This window comes from Pan troglodytes, chromosome 17 (assembly GCF_028858775.2).
Source record: "Pan troglodytes isolate AG18354 chromosome 17, NHGRI_mPanTro3-v2.0_pri, whole genome shotgun sequence".
Taxonomy (NCBI): Eukaryota; Metazoa; Chordata; class Mammalia; order Primates; family Hominidae; genus Pan; species Pan troglodytes.
In genome coordinates this window covers 24,303,603-24,317,021 of record NC_072415.2, presented here as the reverse complement: position 1 = coordinate 24,317,021, position 13,419 = coordinate 24,303,603, and the positions used below count along the sequence as shown (strand labels likewise).

At 39.4% G+C, this 13,419-nt stretch overlaps 1 protein-coding gene across 2 annotated transcripts in view; it reads left to right on the top strand.

Moving 5' to 3' along the window:
• Positions 1 to 12,984, top strand: part of LOC101059842 (putative uncharacterized protein encoded by LINC01387) — an 80,219-nt gene extending 67,235 nt beyond the window's left edge. The window contains exons 5-7 of one of the 2 annotated variants that reach the window (XM_063795962.1): positions 10,146 to 10,202; positions 10,782 to 10,810; positions 11,870 to 12,984. In XM_063795962.1, coding sequence (XP_063652032.1) covers positions 10,146 to 10,202; positions 10,782 to 10,785 — 61 coding nt within the window. In that variant the 3' untranslated portion in view covers positions 10,786 to 10,810; positions 11,870 to 12,984. The remainder of the gene's footprint in view (positions 1 to 10,145; positions 10,203 to 10,781; positions 10,811 to 11,869) is intronic. The other variant, XM_003953253.6, reaches the window with a different exon arrangement.
• The last annotated feature ends 435 nt before the right edge of the window (positions 12,985 to 13,419 follow it).

Genomic DNA, 13,419 nt, shown 5'->3' with positions numbered 1-13,419 from the left:
CCTAGGCAAGGCAACTGGGAATCTACCCAAGTTAGTCTTTCTGAAAGATAATTCTGCTTCCATTTAATTTCCTTTGAAAGAAGAAGAAAGGTTTTCTTGGAAAATCATTGCAGATTATCTATGGAATTAGTAAATCTCTATTTTGAGTCCTATCTCTTTAAGTAAATTCCGAAATGGTTTAAATTCCCAAGCTTAATCTTTCAAGAAAATCTCCTGTATTGTCCTCACACTGCAGAATGTGTCTGTAAGGGGAAGAAATAAACTTGAAAAACCAAATTCTTTTGTAATAATAATCTTGAAACTCTTTATCTCTATTTGATGCCGAGGAGAGAGGGGGTGACTGCTTCTCAGGAACCCTAGGGAGATGAGAACTCACAGGTTGTTTTCAGCTTCATTTCTGCTGACCGAACATGAAGACCTAACTCTCTAATCCTACCTGTGTGGGGGTCAGGGAGGGAGGTGTGCTGCAGTGAATGGGATGAAGCGAACTGGATCAGAATGTCACTGGATAGATTGGCTCCCCATTTTCTTTAGAAATAATCATTTGGAAAGCTAGTTAGTTGATGTATCAAATATTTTCCCCCGAGACTCAGACTCTCAGCCACTTATGTATTTCCTTCCTTTTATGCAATCACTTACCTTGCCTGAAATTCTATTACCTAAGGCAAAATTATTGAATAATAATTACTTACTTGATCTTTACTTTTCAAATAAAGTAAGAAAACCTGAAGACCATTGTTTTCATTTAGGATTTCTGTTTGAAGTGGAAATTTTCTAGGTATATGAAACTAGGTATGTTTTTTATTTTAAAATTGTGTGGTTTATTTTTAAAGGATGGTTCAGTGTCCCCAGGCCAGATATTTTGAACCTGGTTTCCCGTATTAAGCAGGAAGGAAATCTGCAGTTTAACCTCAAGTTATGCAGCCTCAGAGGTTTGAATTGAAATCAGGGCTAAAATAATACATATTATAAATGACAGAAACACCTCAATTGTCTGGGAATAAATCTCAGGGAAAGAGGAGAGAAACAGGGGGTCAAATCAACTGAAGAACAATTTCCTCCCAATCTGTTGGACTATCAAAGCTATTTAACATGAAATGGCTAGGGACCTGATCATAATTAGAGCTATTCACTGCTAGGAAGCTTGCATCATCGTTTAAGACATGAATAAATGAGTCTTGGTATAATACCATGCAAAGAAAAATTTTAAAACCTCGACAGCATTTCAAGACAATTAAAATTACATTTTATGAATGGACAAAGAGGAAAATGTTAATACAGAAAAGGCCATGGCCACGCATTCACCTTTGGGTCCACTTAGCATTCTGCTCATCAAGACACTTGTCTTTGGAAGATTGATGACTGGTTGATATAACTTCAAATAAAATAAGATTTATTGCTGGGTTCTGATAAATGCCTTCGAAATGCACAGGGAAAACCACTATTTTATTTGTCTATTTTCTCATACTTAAACAATATAGTTAAAAAACAAAAGGCTGCTATGACAGGAGGAGAAGGAAACAAACAGAGTCCGTTGAAACTTTCAAGCTAAACATTCTGCCTTTAAGAGAGTAGGAGTGTTTGATGGTCTTCCAAACACAGGGGCTACAAGGAGAATTGGCTAGAAATGATTAAACTAGATGTCTATGCTTTTCAGTCTTAAGAAGAGACCATCCACACATACTTTCCCTGAATTATAAATTTTATTTTACCTTCCTCCATTTCCTAAGGCTTTGATCTATCCTCTACACCTCCTAAAAATCATTTAATATGTATCGAGGAGCGTGCAGGTACAAAAATGGACTGGCTGAGTGGCAGAGAGATGATAGCAGCTCCCAGCAGAAATGGCTCTATGCTTTCTGAGATCAACATTTAACACATGAATAAGAAGGCTACAATCCATGACAGGATGAGTCTAGAGGGAATAGAGGCTTTCACTTACCCTGTTCCATCATGCATGGGCAATTTTATAGCCACAGACTGTGTTTAAAACTTCTAAGCTTATCTCCACATTAGTAGTTAGAAGATCCATTATTTGGCTGCTTCTAAAAATAGGTGTTTTGTTGTCCCTCAACTATAAACAGGTTAGCCTATACAGGGGAAAGCACTGTGATAGAATGACCCTCTCTGAACTTCCCTGGTGTAGAACTAGAGCAGCTGAAATAGAAGAAAGCACCACTTAGAACCACATGTCAGGAGCACGTCAATATTCTGTCCATATTTTCAGAAATGCAGCTTGCCCTTTGACAAGCTAAGGAACTTAGCTGCGTGTTTTTACTTAAACTCTGTCTTCCGAGCCATCCTTGTTCCCTCTTCCTCTCTGAACAAAGATTTATTGAGGGTATATTATGTCCCAAGCAATGTGCCAGGGAAGAGAAAGGTCATATGCCCTAATGCCAAGTGAATGGGAGCATATTTCAGGTCGTCCTTATTGCCATCTGATGCTCCACATCACTGGTGGGTTAGGTATGTTTGTCCTTGTTTACATGGAAGGACATAGTTCCAGCTGTATTGCTGAAGTTATGGAATAGGAAAGCATTCTGAAGCCTGGGCTTTTACTACCCACACCTCCTACTTTATCCCCTCATCCCATCAAGTCAGGCATCAAAGGTTGCCTATTCACACCCTTTAAGTCTCCCTCCAATCCATTCTCTCTTCCCTGCCAGTCTTGAGTTTCGTTTCTTATTATTGATTCTGGAGACTGAGTATCTCCCGTTCCATCTCCTCTCTCTCCTTTAATCGGCCTTGCATATGACCACCACAGCAATCTCCCATTGGCAGCAATGGAGGAGGCATTTCTTTTCCAATTGTCCAGATTCTCCTTGATGTGGCCTAATTTATCATTCCAGTAGAAACTCTGACTGCCCTCTAACAGGCAACACAATGCTCGCTTTATCTTTAATCACATTGTCTTTTTTCCCTTTTCTGTGCCTTTCTTTGTTGGATTCCTATCTTCCAGTGACTTGCCCACCCAAGTTAGTGCATGGCTTCTGGTCTCCCGGAATCCTTCATACAGACCTCTCTTACAGCACTTAGCACAAGGAATTATACATGTTGCTCGTGTTTCTCTCTCCCTATTAATGCAATATCAGATTTTTAAGAATAAGAACTTTCTATTACCAGCCAATGACAGAGTCCCTGGTTTAGAGCAGCATTCAGCGTATGTGAAGAAATCCCCCAATATACTAACTGAGGAGTCAGAACTCAGTCAAAACAGCATTGTTTTTGTAACAATGGGTGCTTTAAAAAATACCACTTCTGAGGACTGGGGACAAGATGGCCAACTAGATGCAGCCAGGAAGTGCTGCTCCCACTGAGAGAGACCAAATTATTGAGTAAACCACCATAATTTGAGCAGATCTTTGGAGAAAGATGTTGAGAGTGGATGAGACGGCAACACTGAAGGTGAGGCTAAAAAGGAAGGAAGCTGGGATCTCTGCACAAGGTACCTGGATGCCAGGGCCAGTTCCCGACCCCAAATGTATCCTGGGAAAGGGGTGAGTGAGGGAACTGAAGGATGACTCACTCTCATCACAGACCTTTGGGATCCTAGCTACAGGTGACCCTGCCCCCCCCCATGGATGTGTGAGCTGGCAGGGGTTTCTCCCAGGAAGCAGGCAGAGACAGGCCTTTGGGTGGCATGGAGCCTGGAAGCTCTTGCACACTGGGCAACTCCAGGGGAGAGTGGCCATAAATGCTCATCCCCCAGGGCTCCCCACTCCCATCAGGGAGGCATGGACCCCAGCTGACCTCAGAGCCGGGAAAGAGTGGGGCCAGCTTCCCTGTGGGACTGGGGTACAACTGCTCTGAAAGGCCACCTGCCTGCCGGCCCCTCCCAGGGTTCATACCTAGCCACCTTGCAGAAGCAGATGCACAGTGCAGCTCCTGCAGCTCTGCCGGTGTTGCTGCACTTGAGTATTTTCCTGGTGGCCCAGGAGCACATCAGATTCCCTAGTGCAGCCAGAACCCAAACCCAAGCTACAGGACATCCTGGTGCCTCCAGGGCTGCAACACGCAATGTGGGAGTACAAAGCAGAGATCTGTGGCTGGCACTTGAGTGAGAGAGGAGCTCCCCACCCTCAGAGCACTTAGAGGGGCGAGATGCATCGGTTCCTAGGCCAGGGCAGGAGCAGGGCATGCCTGTCTCCACATGGTGGTCTAGAAAGAATGTGGCATATCTCCCTGCTGCAGCCTCTGCCTAAGAGGGGCCTGTGGCTCAGAAAACCTAACAAAAGAAACAGAGGCATAGTGTCGGGTATCAGAGGGGCTCCCTAAAGGCTCAGGAGTGGACCTGGTGAGCACACCTGTGAACGTGAAAAGGACAAAAGAGCTGCATGGCTGGGTATTAACCTAGCTACTGGCCACTATTCTTAAGCTCCATTGACTAGATCACGGGCCAAACTACAACACGAAAAATTTATCTTGCTAATATATACAACCATGAAACCAAGTGCAAGGATTCACACATACATGAAGATCCTGTACAGAGCCGTGACCCTCTGAAAGCATCCAGAAATGAAGCCAACAGACTATACTCAACTTACACCACAATTAAAGGAACACCAATACCCCCCACCCCAGATAAGAAAGAATCAGCACAAGAACTCTGGCAACCCAAATAGCCAGAGAGTCCCCTTACCTTCAAGTGAGTCCACTAGCTCCCCAGCAATGGTTCTTAACCGGTCTGAAATGATTGAAATGATAGATGTACAAGTCAGAATCTGGATGGCAAGCAAACTCACTGAGATTTGGGAGACAGTTGAAACCCAACTCAAGGAATCCAAAGAACCCATTAAAACAATCCAAAAGCTGAAAGGTGAAATAGCCATTGTGAGAAAGAACCAAGCTGAACTTCTAAAGCTGAAAAACTCACTATAAGAATTTTATAACACAATCAGAAGTATTAATAGCAGAAGATACAAGCAGAGGAAAGAATCTCAGAGCTCAAAGACCAGTTATTTGAATCAATTCAATCATTCAAAAATAAAGAAAAAAGAATTAAGAAAAATGAACAAAACCTCTGAGAAATATGGGATTGTGTAAAAAGATCAAACCTATGATTCACTGGCATAGCTGAAAGAGGAGAGAATAGGCAACTTGAAAAATATATCTTAGGATATAGTTCATGAAAATTTCCTTAATCTTACTAGAGAGGTTGATATGCAAATCCAAGAAATACAGAGAGCTCCAGCTAGATACTATAAAAGATGACCATCCCCAAGGCACATAGTCATCAGATTCACCAAGGCTAATACAAAAGAAAAAAATCTTCAAGGAAGCTATAGAGAAGGGTCGGGTCACATACAGAGGGAATTTCATCAAGCTAGCAGCAGACCTCTCAGCAGAAACCTTACAAGCCAGAAGAGATTGGGGGCCTATTTTCAACATCCTTAAAGAAAAGAAATTTCAACCAAGAAGTCTATATTCTGCCAAACTAAGCTTCATAAGTGAAAGAGAAATAAAATTCTTCTCAGACAAGCAAACGCTGAGGGAGTATATCTTAACTAGACCAGCCTTACAAGAGGTCCTTAAGGAAGCACTAAACATGGAATCCAAAAAAATGATACCTGCTACCACAAAAACACACCTAAGCACAGAGCCCACAGGCACTACAAAGCAACTATGTGATCAAGTCTACATAACAACAAGCTAACAACACAATGACAGGACCAAAATCACAGATATAAATACTAACCTTAAATCTAAATGGGCAAAATTCCTCACTTAAAAGACAAAGTATGACAGGTTGCATAAAAAACAAGACCCAACCATCTGTTGTCTTTAAGAGATCCATCTCACATGTAATGGCACCCACAGGCTCAAAGTAAAAGGAAGAGGAAAGACTTACCATGCAAGCAGAAAACAAAAAAAAGAGCAGACATTGCTACTCCTGTATTAGATAAAACAGACTTTAAAACAATAAAAATTAGGGACAAGGAAAAGCATTCCATGATGATAAACGGCACAATTCAACAAGAAGCCTTAACTATCCTAAATATATATGTACCCAATATTGGAACATCCAGATTCATAAAACAAGTTCTTCTTAGCCTACAAAAAGACTTAGACAACCACACAACAATAGTGGGAGACCTCAACACCCCACTGGCAGCATTAGACAGATCATCAAGGCAGAAAACTAACAAAAAAAAATGGGACTTGAACTTGACACTTGACCAATTTGACCTAATAGAGATCTACAGAACATTCCACCCAACAACCACATATATTCTTCTTATCTGCACACAGAAAATATTCTAAGATTGACCACATGCTAAGTCATAAAGCAAGTCTCAATACATTCAAAATAGTTGAAATCACACCAAGCACACTCTCAGACCACAGTGCGATAAAAACAGAAGTTGATATCAAGCAGATCTCTCAAAACTATAAAAATACATGGAAATTAAACAACATGCTCCTGAATAATTCCTGGATGAACACTGAAATTAAGGCAGAAACAAAAAGTTATTTGAAATTAATGAAAATAGATACACAACTTACCAAAATCTCCAGGATGCAGCCAAAGAAGAGTTAAGAGGAAAGTTTATAGCCCTAAATACCTTTATCAAAGGGTTAAAAAGATCTCAAATTAACAATTTAATTGTGCACCTGAAGGAACTGAAACAAAAAGAATAAACCAACTTCTAAGCTAGCAGAAGAAAATAAATAACTAAAATTAGAGAACTTAATAAAATTGAGATGCAAAAATTTCTACAAAAGATCAATGAAACCAAAGTTGATTATACAAAAAAATGTTGATAGACTGTTAGCTAGATTAACAAAGAAAAAAAGATAAGATCCAAATAAGTACAATCAGAAATGACAAACATGACATTATAACTGATTCTACAGATATACAAAAATCCTCAGAGAATACTACAAACTCTATGCACACCCATTAGAACATTCAGAGGAAATGGATAAATTCCTGGAAACACACAATCTCCCAAGATTGAATCAGGAAGAGACTGAAATACTGAATAGATCAATATTGAGCTCTGAAATTGAGTCAGTAACTTAAAAAAACCTACCAACCAAAAAAAGCCCTGAACCAGACGGATTCACAGCCTAATAGTACCAAATATATAAAGAAGAACTATTATCAATCCTCCTGAAACTATTCCAAACAATCAAGGAGGAGGGACTCCTCTCTAACTCATTTTATGGAGCCAACATCAGCCTACTGCCAAAATATGGCTGACATGACAAAGAAAGAAAACTTCAGGCCAACATCCCTGATGAACGTAGGTGCAAAAATCCTCAACAAAATGCTAGTAAATTGAATCCAGTAGCACACCAAAAAGTTAATTCACCATGATCAAGTAGCTTTATTACTGGGATGCAAGGTTGGTTCAAAATATACAAATCAATAAATATGATTCATCACGTAGCAGAATTAAAAGCAAAAACCATGTGATCATCTCAATAGATGCACAAAAAGCTTGCAATAAAATCCAATATCCCTTCATCATAAAAACCCTCAACAGACTGGCTATAGAAGGAACATACCTCAAAATAGTAACAGTCATCTATGCCAAACAGACAGCCAACATCATACTGAACAGGCAGAAGCCAGAACCATTCCCCTTGAGAACTGGAGCAAGGCAAGGAGCCCACTCTCCCCACTCCTATTCAACATTGTACTGGAAGTCCCAGCTAGAGCAATCAGGTAAGAGAAAGAAACAAAAGGCATCCAAATAGCAAAAGAAGTCAAACTATCTGATATGGTTCTATACTTAGAAAACCCTAAAGACTATCAAAAGACTACTAGAACCAATAAATGATATTAGCAAGGTTTCAGTGTACAAAAGTCAATGTACAAATATCAGTAGCATTTCTATACACCAAAATGTCCAGGCTGAGTCAAATCAAGAACATGATGCCATTTATAATAGCCACAAAGAAAATGAAATATCTAGGAATATAACTAACAAAGGAGATGAAAGATCTATACAAGGAGAACTGCAAAACACAGCAGAAAGAAATCAGAGATGACACAAAAATATGAAAAAATATCCCATGCTCATGGATTAGAAGAATCAATATCTTTAAAATGGCCATACTGCTCACAGAAATGTACAGATTCAATGCTATTCCTATCAAACTACTAACATTATTCTTCACAGAATTAGAAAAATCTATTCTAAAATTCATATGGAACCAAAAAAGAGTCTGAATAACCAAAACAATCCTAAGCAAAAGGAACAAAACTGGAGGCATCACACTACCTGAGTTTACTCAAGTCTTCAATAACCAAAATATCATGGTATTGGCACAAAAACAGACCCACGGACCAATGGAACAAAGTAAACAACTCAGAAATAAAGCCACACACCTACAACCATCAGACCTTTGACAAGGCCAGCAAAAACAAGCAATGGGGAAAGGACACCCTATTCAATAAATGGTGCTGGGATAACTGGCCAGCCACATGCAGAAGAATGAAACTAAACCCTTACTTTTTACCATATACAAAAATTAACTTAAGATTGATCAGGCTGGGCATGGTGGCTCATACCTGTAATCCTAGCACTTTGGGAGGCGAGGTGGGCGGATCACAAGGTCAAGAGATTGAGACCACCCTGGCCAACATGATGAAACCCCATCTCTACTAAAAATACAAAGATTAGCCTGGCTTGGTGGCACACTCCTGTAGTCCCAGCTACTCAGGAGTCTGAGGCAGGAGAATCACTTGAATCCAGGAGAAGAGGAGGTTGCAGTGAGCCAAGATTGCGCCACTAAACTCCAGCCTCGGCGACAGAGACAGACTCCATCTCAAAAAAACAAAAAAAAAAAAGATTGATCAAAGATTCAAATTAAATGTAAGACCTCAAACTATAAAAATTCTAGAGGAAAAGCTAGGAAATACCCTTGTTAACATTGGCCTTGGTTATGAATGTATGGCCAAATGCCCAAACAAGATTGTTACAAAAACAAAACTTGACAAGTGGGACCTAATTAAACTAAAGAGCTTCTGCACAGCAAAATAAACCATCAACAGAGTAAACAGACAACCTATAGAAAGGGATAAAATATTCACAAACTATGCATCTGAATCCAAAATCCATAAGAACTTTAAACAAATCAACAAGCGAAAGACAAATAACTCCATTAAAAAGTGGGCAAAAGACAAGAAAAGACACTTCTCAAAAGAAGACATGATAGTGAACAACAAATGTATGAAAAATGCTCATCATCACTAGTAATCAGAGAAGTGCAAATAAAAACCACAGTGACATTTCATCTCATACCAGTCAGAATGGCGATTATTAAAAAGACAAAAAACAACAGATGCTGGCAAGGCTGCAGAGAAAAGGGAAGGCTTATACACTATTGGTGAGAATGTAAGTTAGTTCAGCCACTATGGAAAGTAGCGTGGAGATTTCCCAAAGAACTTAAAACGGAGCTACCATTTGACCCAGCAATCCCATTACTGGGTATATACTCAAAGGAGTATATGTAGATCATTACACCAAAAAGACGCATGTACTTGTATGTTAATCGCTGTGATACTGGCAATAGCAAAGACATGAAATCAACCCAGGTGCTCATTAATGGTGGATTGGATAAAGAAAATGTGGTACATACACATCATGAAATACTATGCAGCCATAAAAAAGAATGAAATCATGTCTTTTGCAGCAACCTGGATGGGTCTGGAGGCCATAATCCTAACTGAATTAATGCAGAAATGGAAAACCAAATACCATATGCACATGTGGACATAAACATGGGAACAATAGACACTGTAACTCCCAAAAGTAGGGGGAGAGAAGAAGGCATGGATTGAAAAACTGCCTATTGGGTACTATGCTCAGAACCTGGGTCCAACATACTCATGTAACAATTCTATACATGTACCCTCTGTATCTATAAGTAAAAACTGAAATTTAATTTCAAAAACATTTCTTTTAATATTCATAATAACTCACAGGAAGTGTGGTATCATATAGTACAGAAAATCAATGGTATATTTCCTGAAAACATAGAATTATTCATCCTAGCTCCTAGACTGTAAATATCACTTGAGTTTTGGCTCAAATAAGTTTATCTTTAATCAATAACAAGCTGTTGGAAAGAAAGAATGGATAAATGAACATGTGGAATTTAATTGCTTGAAATGTTTACTTTCCTCAAAATAGAAGCGAGACAATGAACAGGACAGAAGTGAATTCATTGGCCAGACCCTCAAACTGTTGGTGAGTATCACCACCAAAGATCTGCGGGCAGTGTGTGTTGGGGAGTGTTTAATAACCAGCTCTCCAGGATAAAAAAAAAAAGCCCAATTTGTGGTATTTGCCAATTTCCAAAGTGTAAATACTCCTGCTATGCTACCAATGCAGTCACTGAACATGGAGTTGGGAACTGGATCCAGCCAACTCCAGCATACCAGGCCTAGTACTGCAATGGCCAGTATTGCTACAGTCTGCTGTGCACACATTGGAAGCTCCAGAAATCCCCTTTTTCTGCGTGTTGTCATTGTCATTATTTGTTTGTTTTGGTTAAGAGGTTGGAGTTTAATGTCAGACCAATCTGGCAGGAACACTGGCTCTGCCATAGAGGTTTGATGCTGGGTAAGTTGCTTAAACGCTCTAAACCTGGGCCTCCTCACCTGCAGATAAGACTGGTAAGTCTAGTGGCAACCTTATAAGGTTGTTAGAGAAACACATAATACAAGCAAAGAGTTTTACTAGTACCTGGCACTTAGTGAGTGTTTAGCAAATATTATCTGTTGATGATGATGATGCTAATAATAACATTCCTTGGTTCTCATGCAGGTGAAGAGGAACGTTTCCTTGGAATTAAGGTACTGAGTTTTGGTGTTAGTGTCATTTGGTAGCTTCCTGGCTTGTTCCTTTTGGCCTCTCCATGCTGCCTGTTACTGTTTATCAGACTAATCCTGAGATCCCTTTTGTCTCATTCTTCATCTCTACGTTCTGTGGATCTCTGGGCACTGATTTGTTGCACTGATTTTGTACAACAAACTTTTGTTATATATATTTTCTTAGTTTTGACTTTCATTCACTTGGCTAGTCTCATCACTGCCCAAATCCCTTGATTTGGAAGAGTACTCTAAACATTTTATCAAAAATATACAGCTGATCATTTTTTTCTGAAAAAAAGTCATTCTCAGTGGTTATCATCATTTTCCATTTTTATCAACTCTAATCTTTAGAGTCTCTATGCTATCTCATTTAATCTCTAGATAGGTACGACTATTCTCAATATATAGTTGAAGACACTGAGGCATACAGATGTTAAGTAATTTGCAATAGGTCACACAGCTTGTGGGAAGTTGAAATGTTTAAAATGAGATCAGAACCTTGGTAGACTTGCCTCTGCAGCCTGCACTTCCTTCGTCTGAGCTCTATTCAGCCCCTATTTATAACTGTGGTAAAATAATTCCGTTCTGAAATATGCTTCACATTATATGGATTCAATTAACTGCAATCTGATGTAACTCTAAAATCTTCTATTATGATATTTTCCACTTAGAGTTTGTTCTCTAGCATTTTGTTACAGTTAGAATCATCAAGCAGCTTATTAATGATATAATGAGTGACTAAGTGGTGAAGGAATGGTGAATAGAAAGTAAAAAGAAATTTAAACCATGTTCTCATCAGCAGACATCAAAGGTCTGTATCTTATCCATAAATTGAGTTGAAGATACAATAAGAGTATCAGCCACAATAGACATTAGGTAGACTGAACTTAAGATGTTCTTGTGCTATGTAAAACATGCTTAATTTCAAAACTCAGAAATTGCCTAATGAAAAACATAACCAGTAAGAGGTGGGGAAAGTCCATTTCTATTATTGGAGAGGAACAGAATACAACTATTAGCAATATTCTTGTTTCTTTGCAGCTGCCGCTAAGTAAAGGTCAAGGCACGGGGCAGCTGGATGTCCGTGTGGATCCTGCAAATGGAGAGGCTCTGCTGTGGAAACAGAATGGAACTTAACCTCAGCTAAAACAGTGGTGGAGAGCAGAGTGATTTTCTAAATAATTAAGTTTTTTCTTTTACATACATTAAGCCATACACACAGCCTGAGGCACTGACATTTTAATTATTTTAATCAGTCTTTGATGACCTCCTAGGGTTTGAGTTTTTTTGTTTTGTTTTTTTTTTTTTTCCAATGGAGTCTGGCTCTGTAGCCCAGGCTGGAGTGCAATGGCGCGATCTCAGGATCTCGGCTCACTGCAACCTCCACCTCCCGGGTTCAAGCGATTCTCCTGCCACAGCCTCCCAAGTAGCTGGGCCTACAGGCACGCACCACCATGCCCTGCTAATTGTTTGTATTTTTAGTAGAGACAGGGTTTCACCATGTTAGCCAGGATGGTCTTGATCTCCTGACCTCATGATCGGCCCACCTCGGTTTGAGCTTTTTTGAGGAACCCAGTCATGAGTTCCAACTGCTCATCTTTGCCTGACCCTCTAGTCAAGGTCCTGCTGTGCTAGTTCTTTTTCCCCCTACATTTTCCCCAGAAGACTCAGAGCCTACTGTGTAGCAGGCACTGCACCAGGCACTTTGCTATGTTTCCTCTTTAAATCTTCTCAGTAACCCTATGAAGGAGGTCTCCTTTTACAGTAGAGAGAGCAGAGGTGCCAAGAGATTAAGGAGGTTGCTTAAGGCCAAAGAGCAAGGACCTGGCAAACTTGAGATGGCTCTTTGGATCTGTACATCTGTGCACTTGTCTTTGCAAAAATGTTCATTGGCCACCACCAATTTTCTTACCTGACTATAGGCCAAAGAATGCACGTTTTTTATATTCTGCATAAAGTTTACATTCAATTTCTTTTCCAATTTTTTTTTAAAAGACCTTAGGGAGACATCACAAATTTTATTTCTTTTACGTTTTTCTCTCATCGAATCTCTTTCTTTCCCTCTTTGACAGCTTTATTGCATAGGTTTAAGTAGTCTCACTACCCGCGAGAATTTGATAAGAAATCAGAGATAATAAATCTCAAATTGAGAAAGCATTCATGGCCCATTAGTCATTTTCTAAGTAAATAGTTACTCCTGGAAATGCCATCATCCTGGAACCTACTTCTTCACAGATGAGACCATATGAGCAAATCCATAAAAGCATTTTTGGCCCTGAACACTCAGAGGAGAAGTATGATGGGGTGATGCAGAAATGTTCTTAGAATTATCAACATTTGTTACTGTAGAATAGCCATAGTTTTTTACATTGGGAATACTCATGTGCCAGAAGAAAAAGAATGGTTATTATTGTACAACACAAGAAAGATATTTAAAATAGAAGGGGATCCGACTATATCTTCTATACGTTATCTTGGCTACTAATGCAACTTCATGGTTGGGTTGTGAGAAGCTATGCTTGGTCTTGTTCTTTAATATTTAATAGAACTCAGATTTTTAAAACTGAAGAGTTAAAATGGGTCCAAGTAAA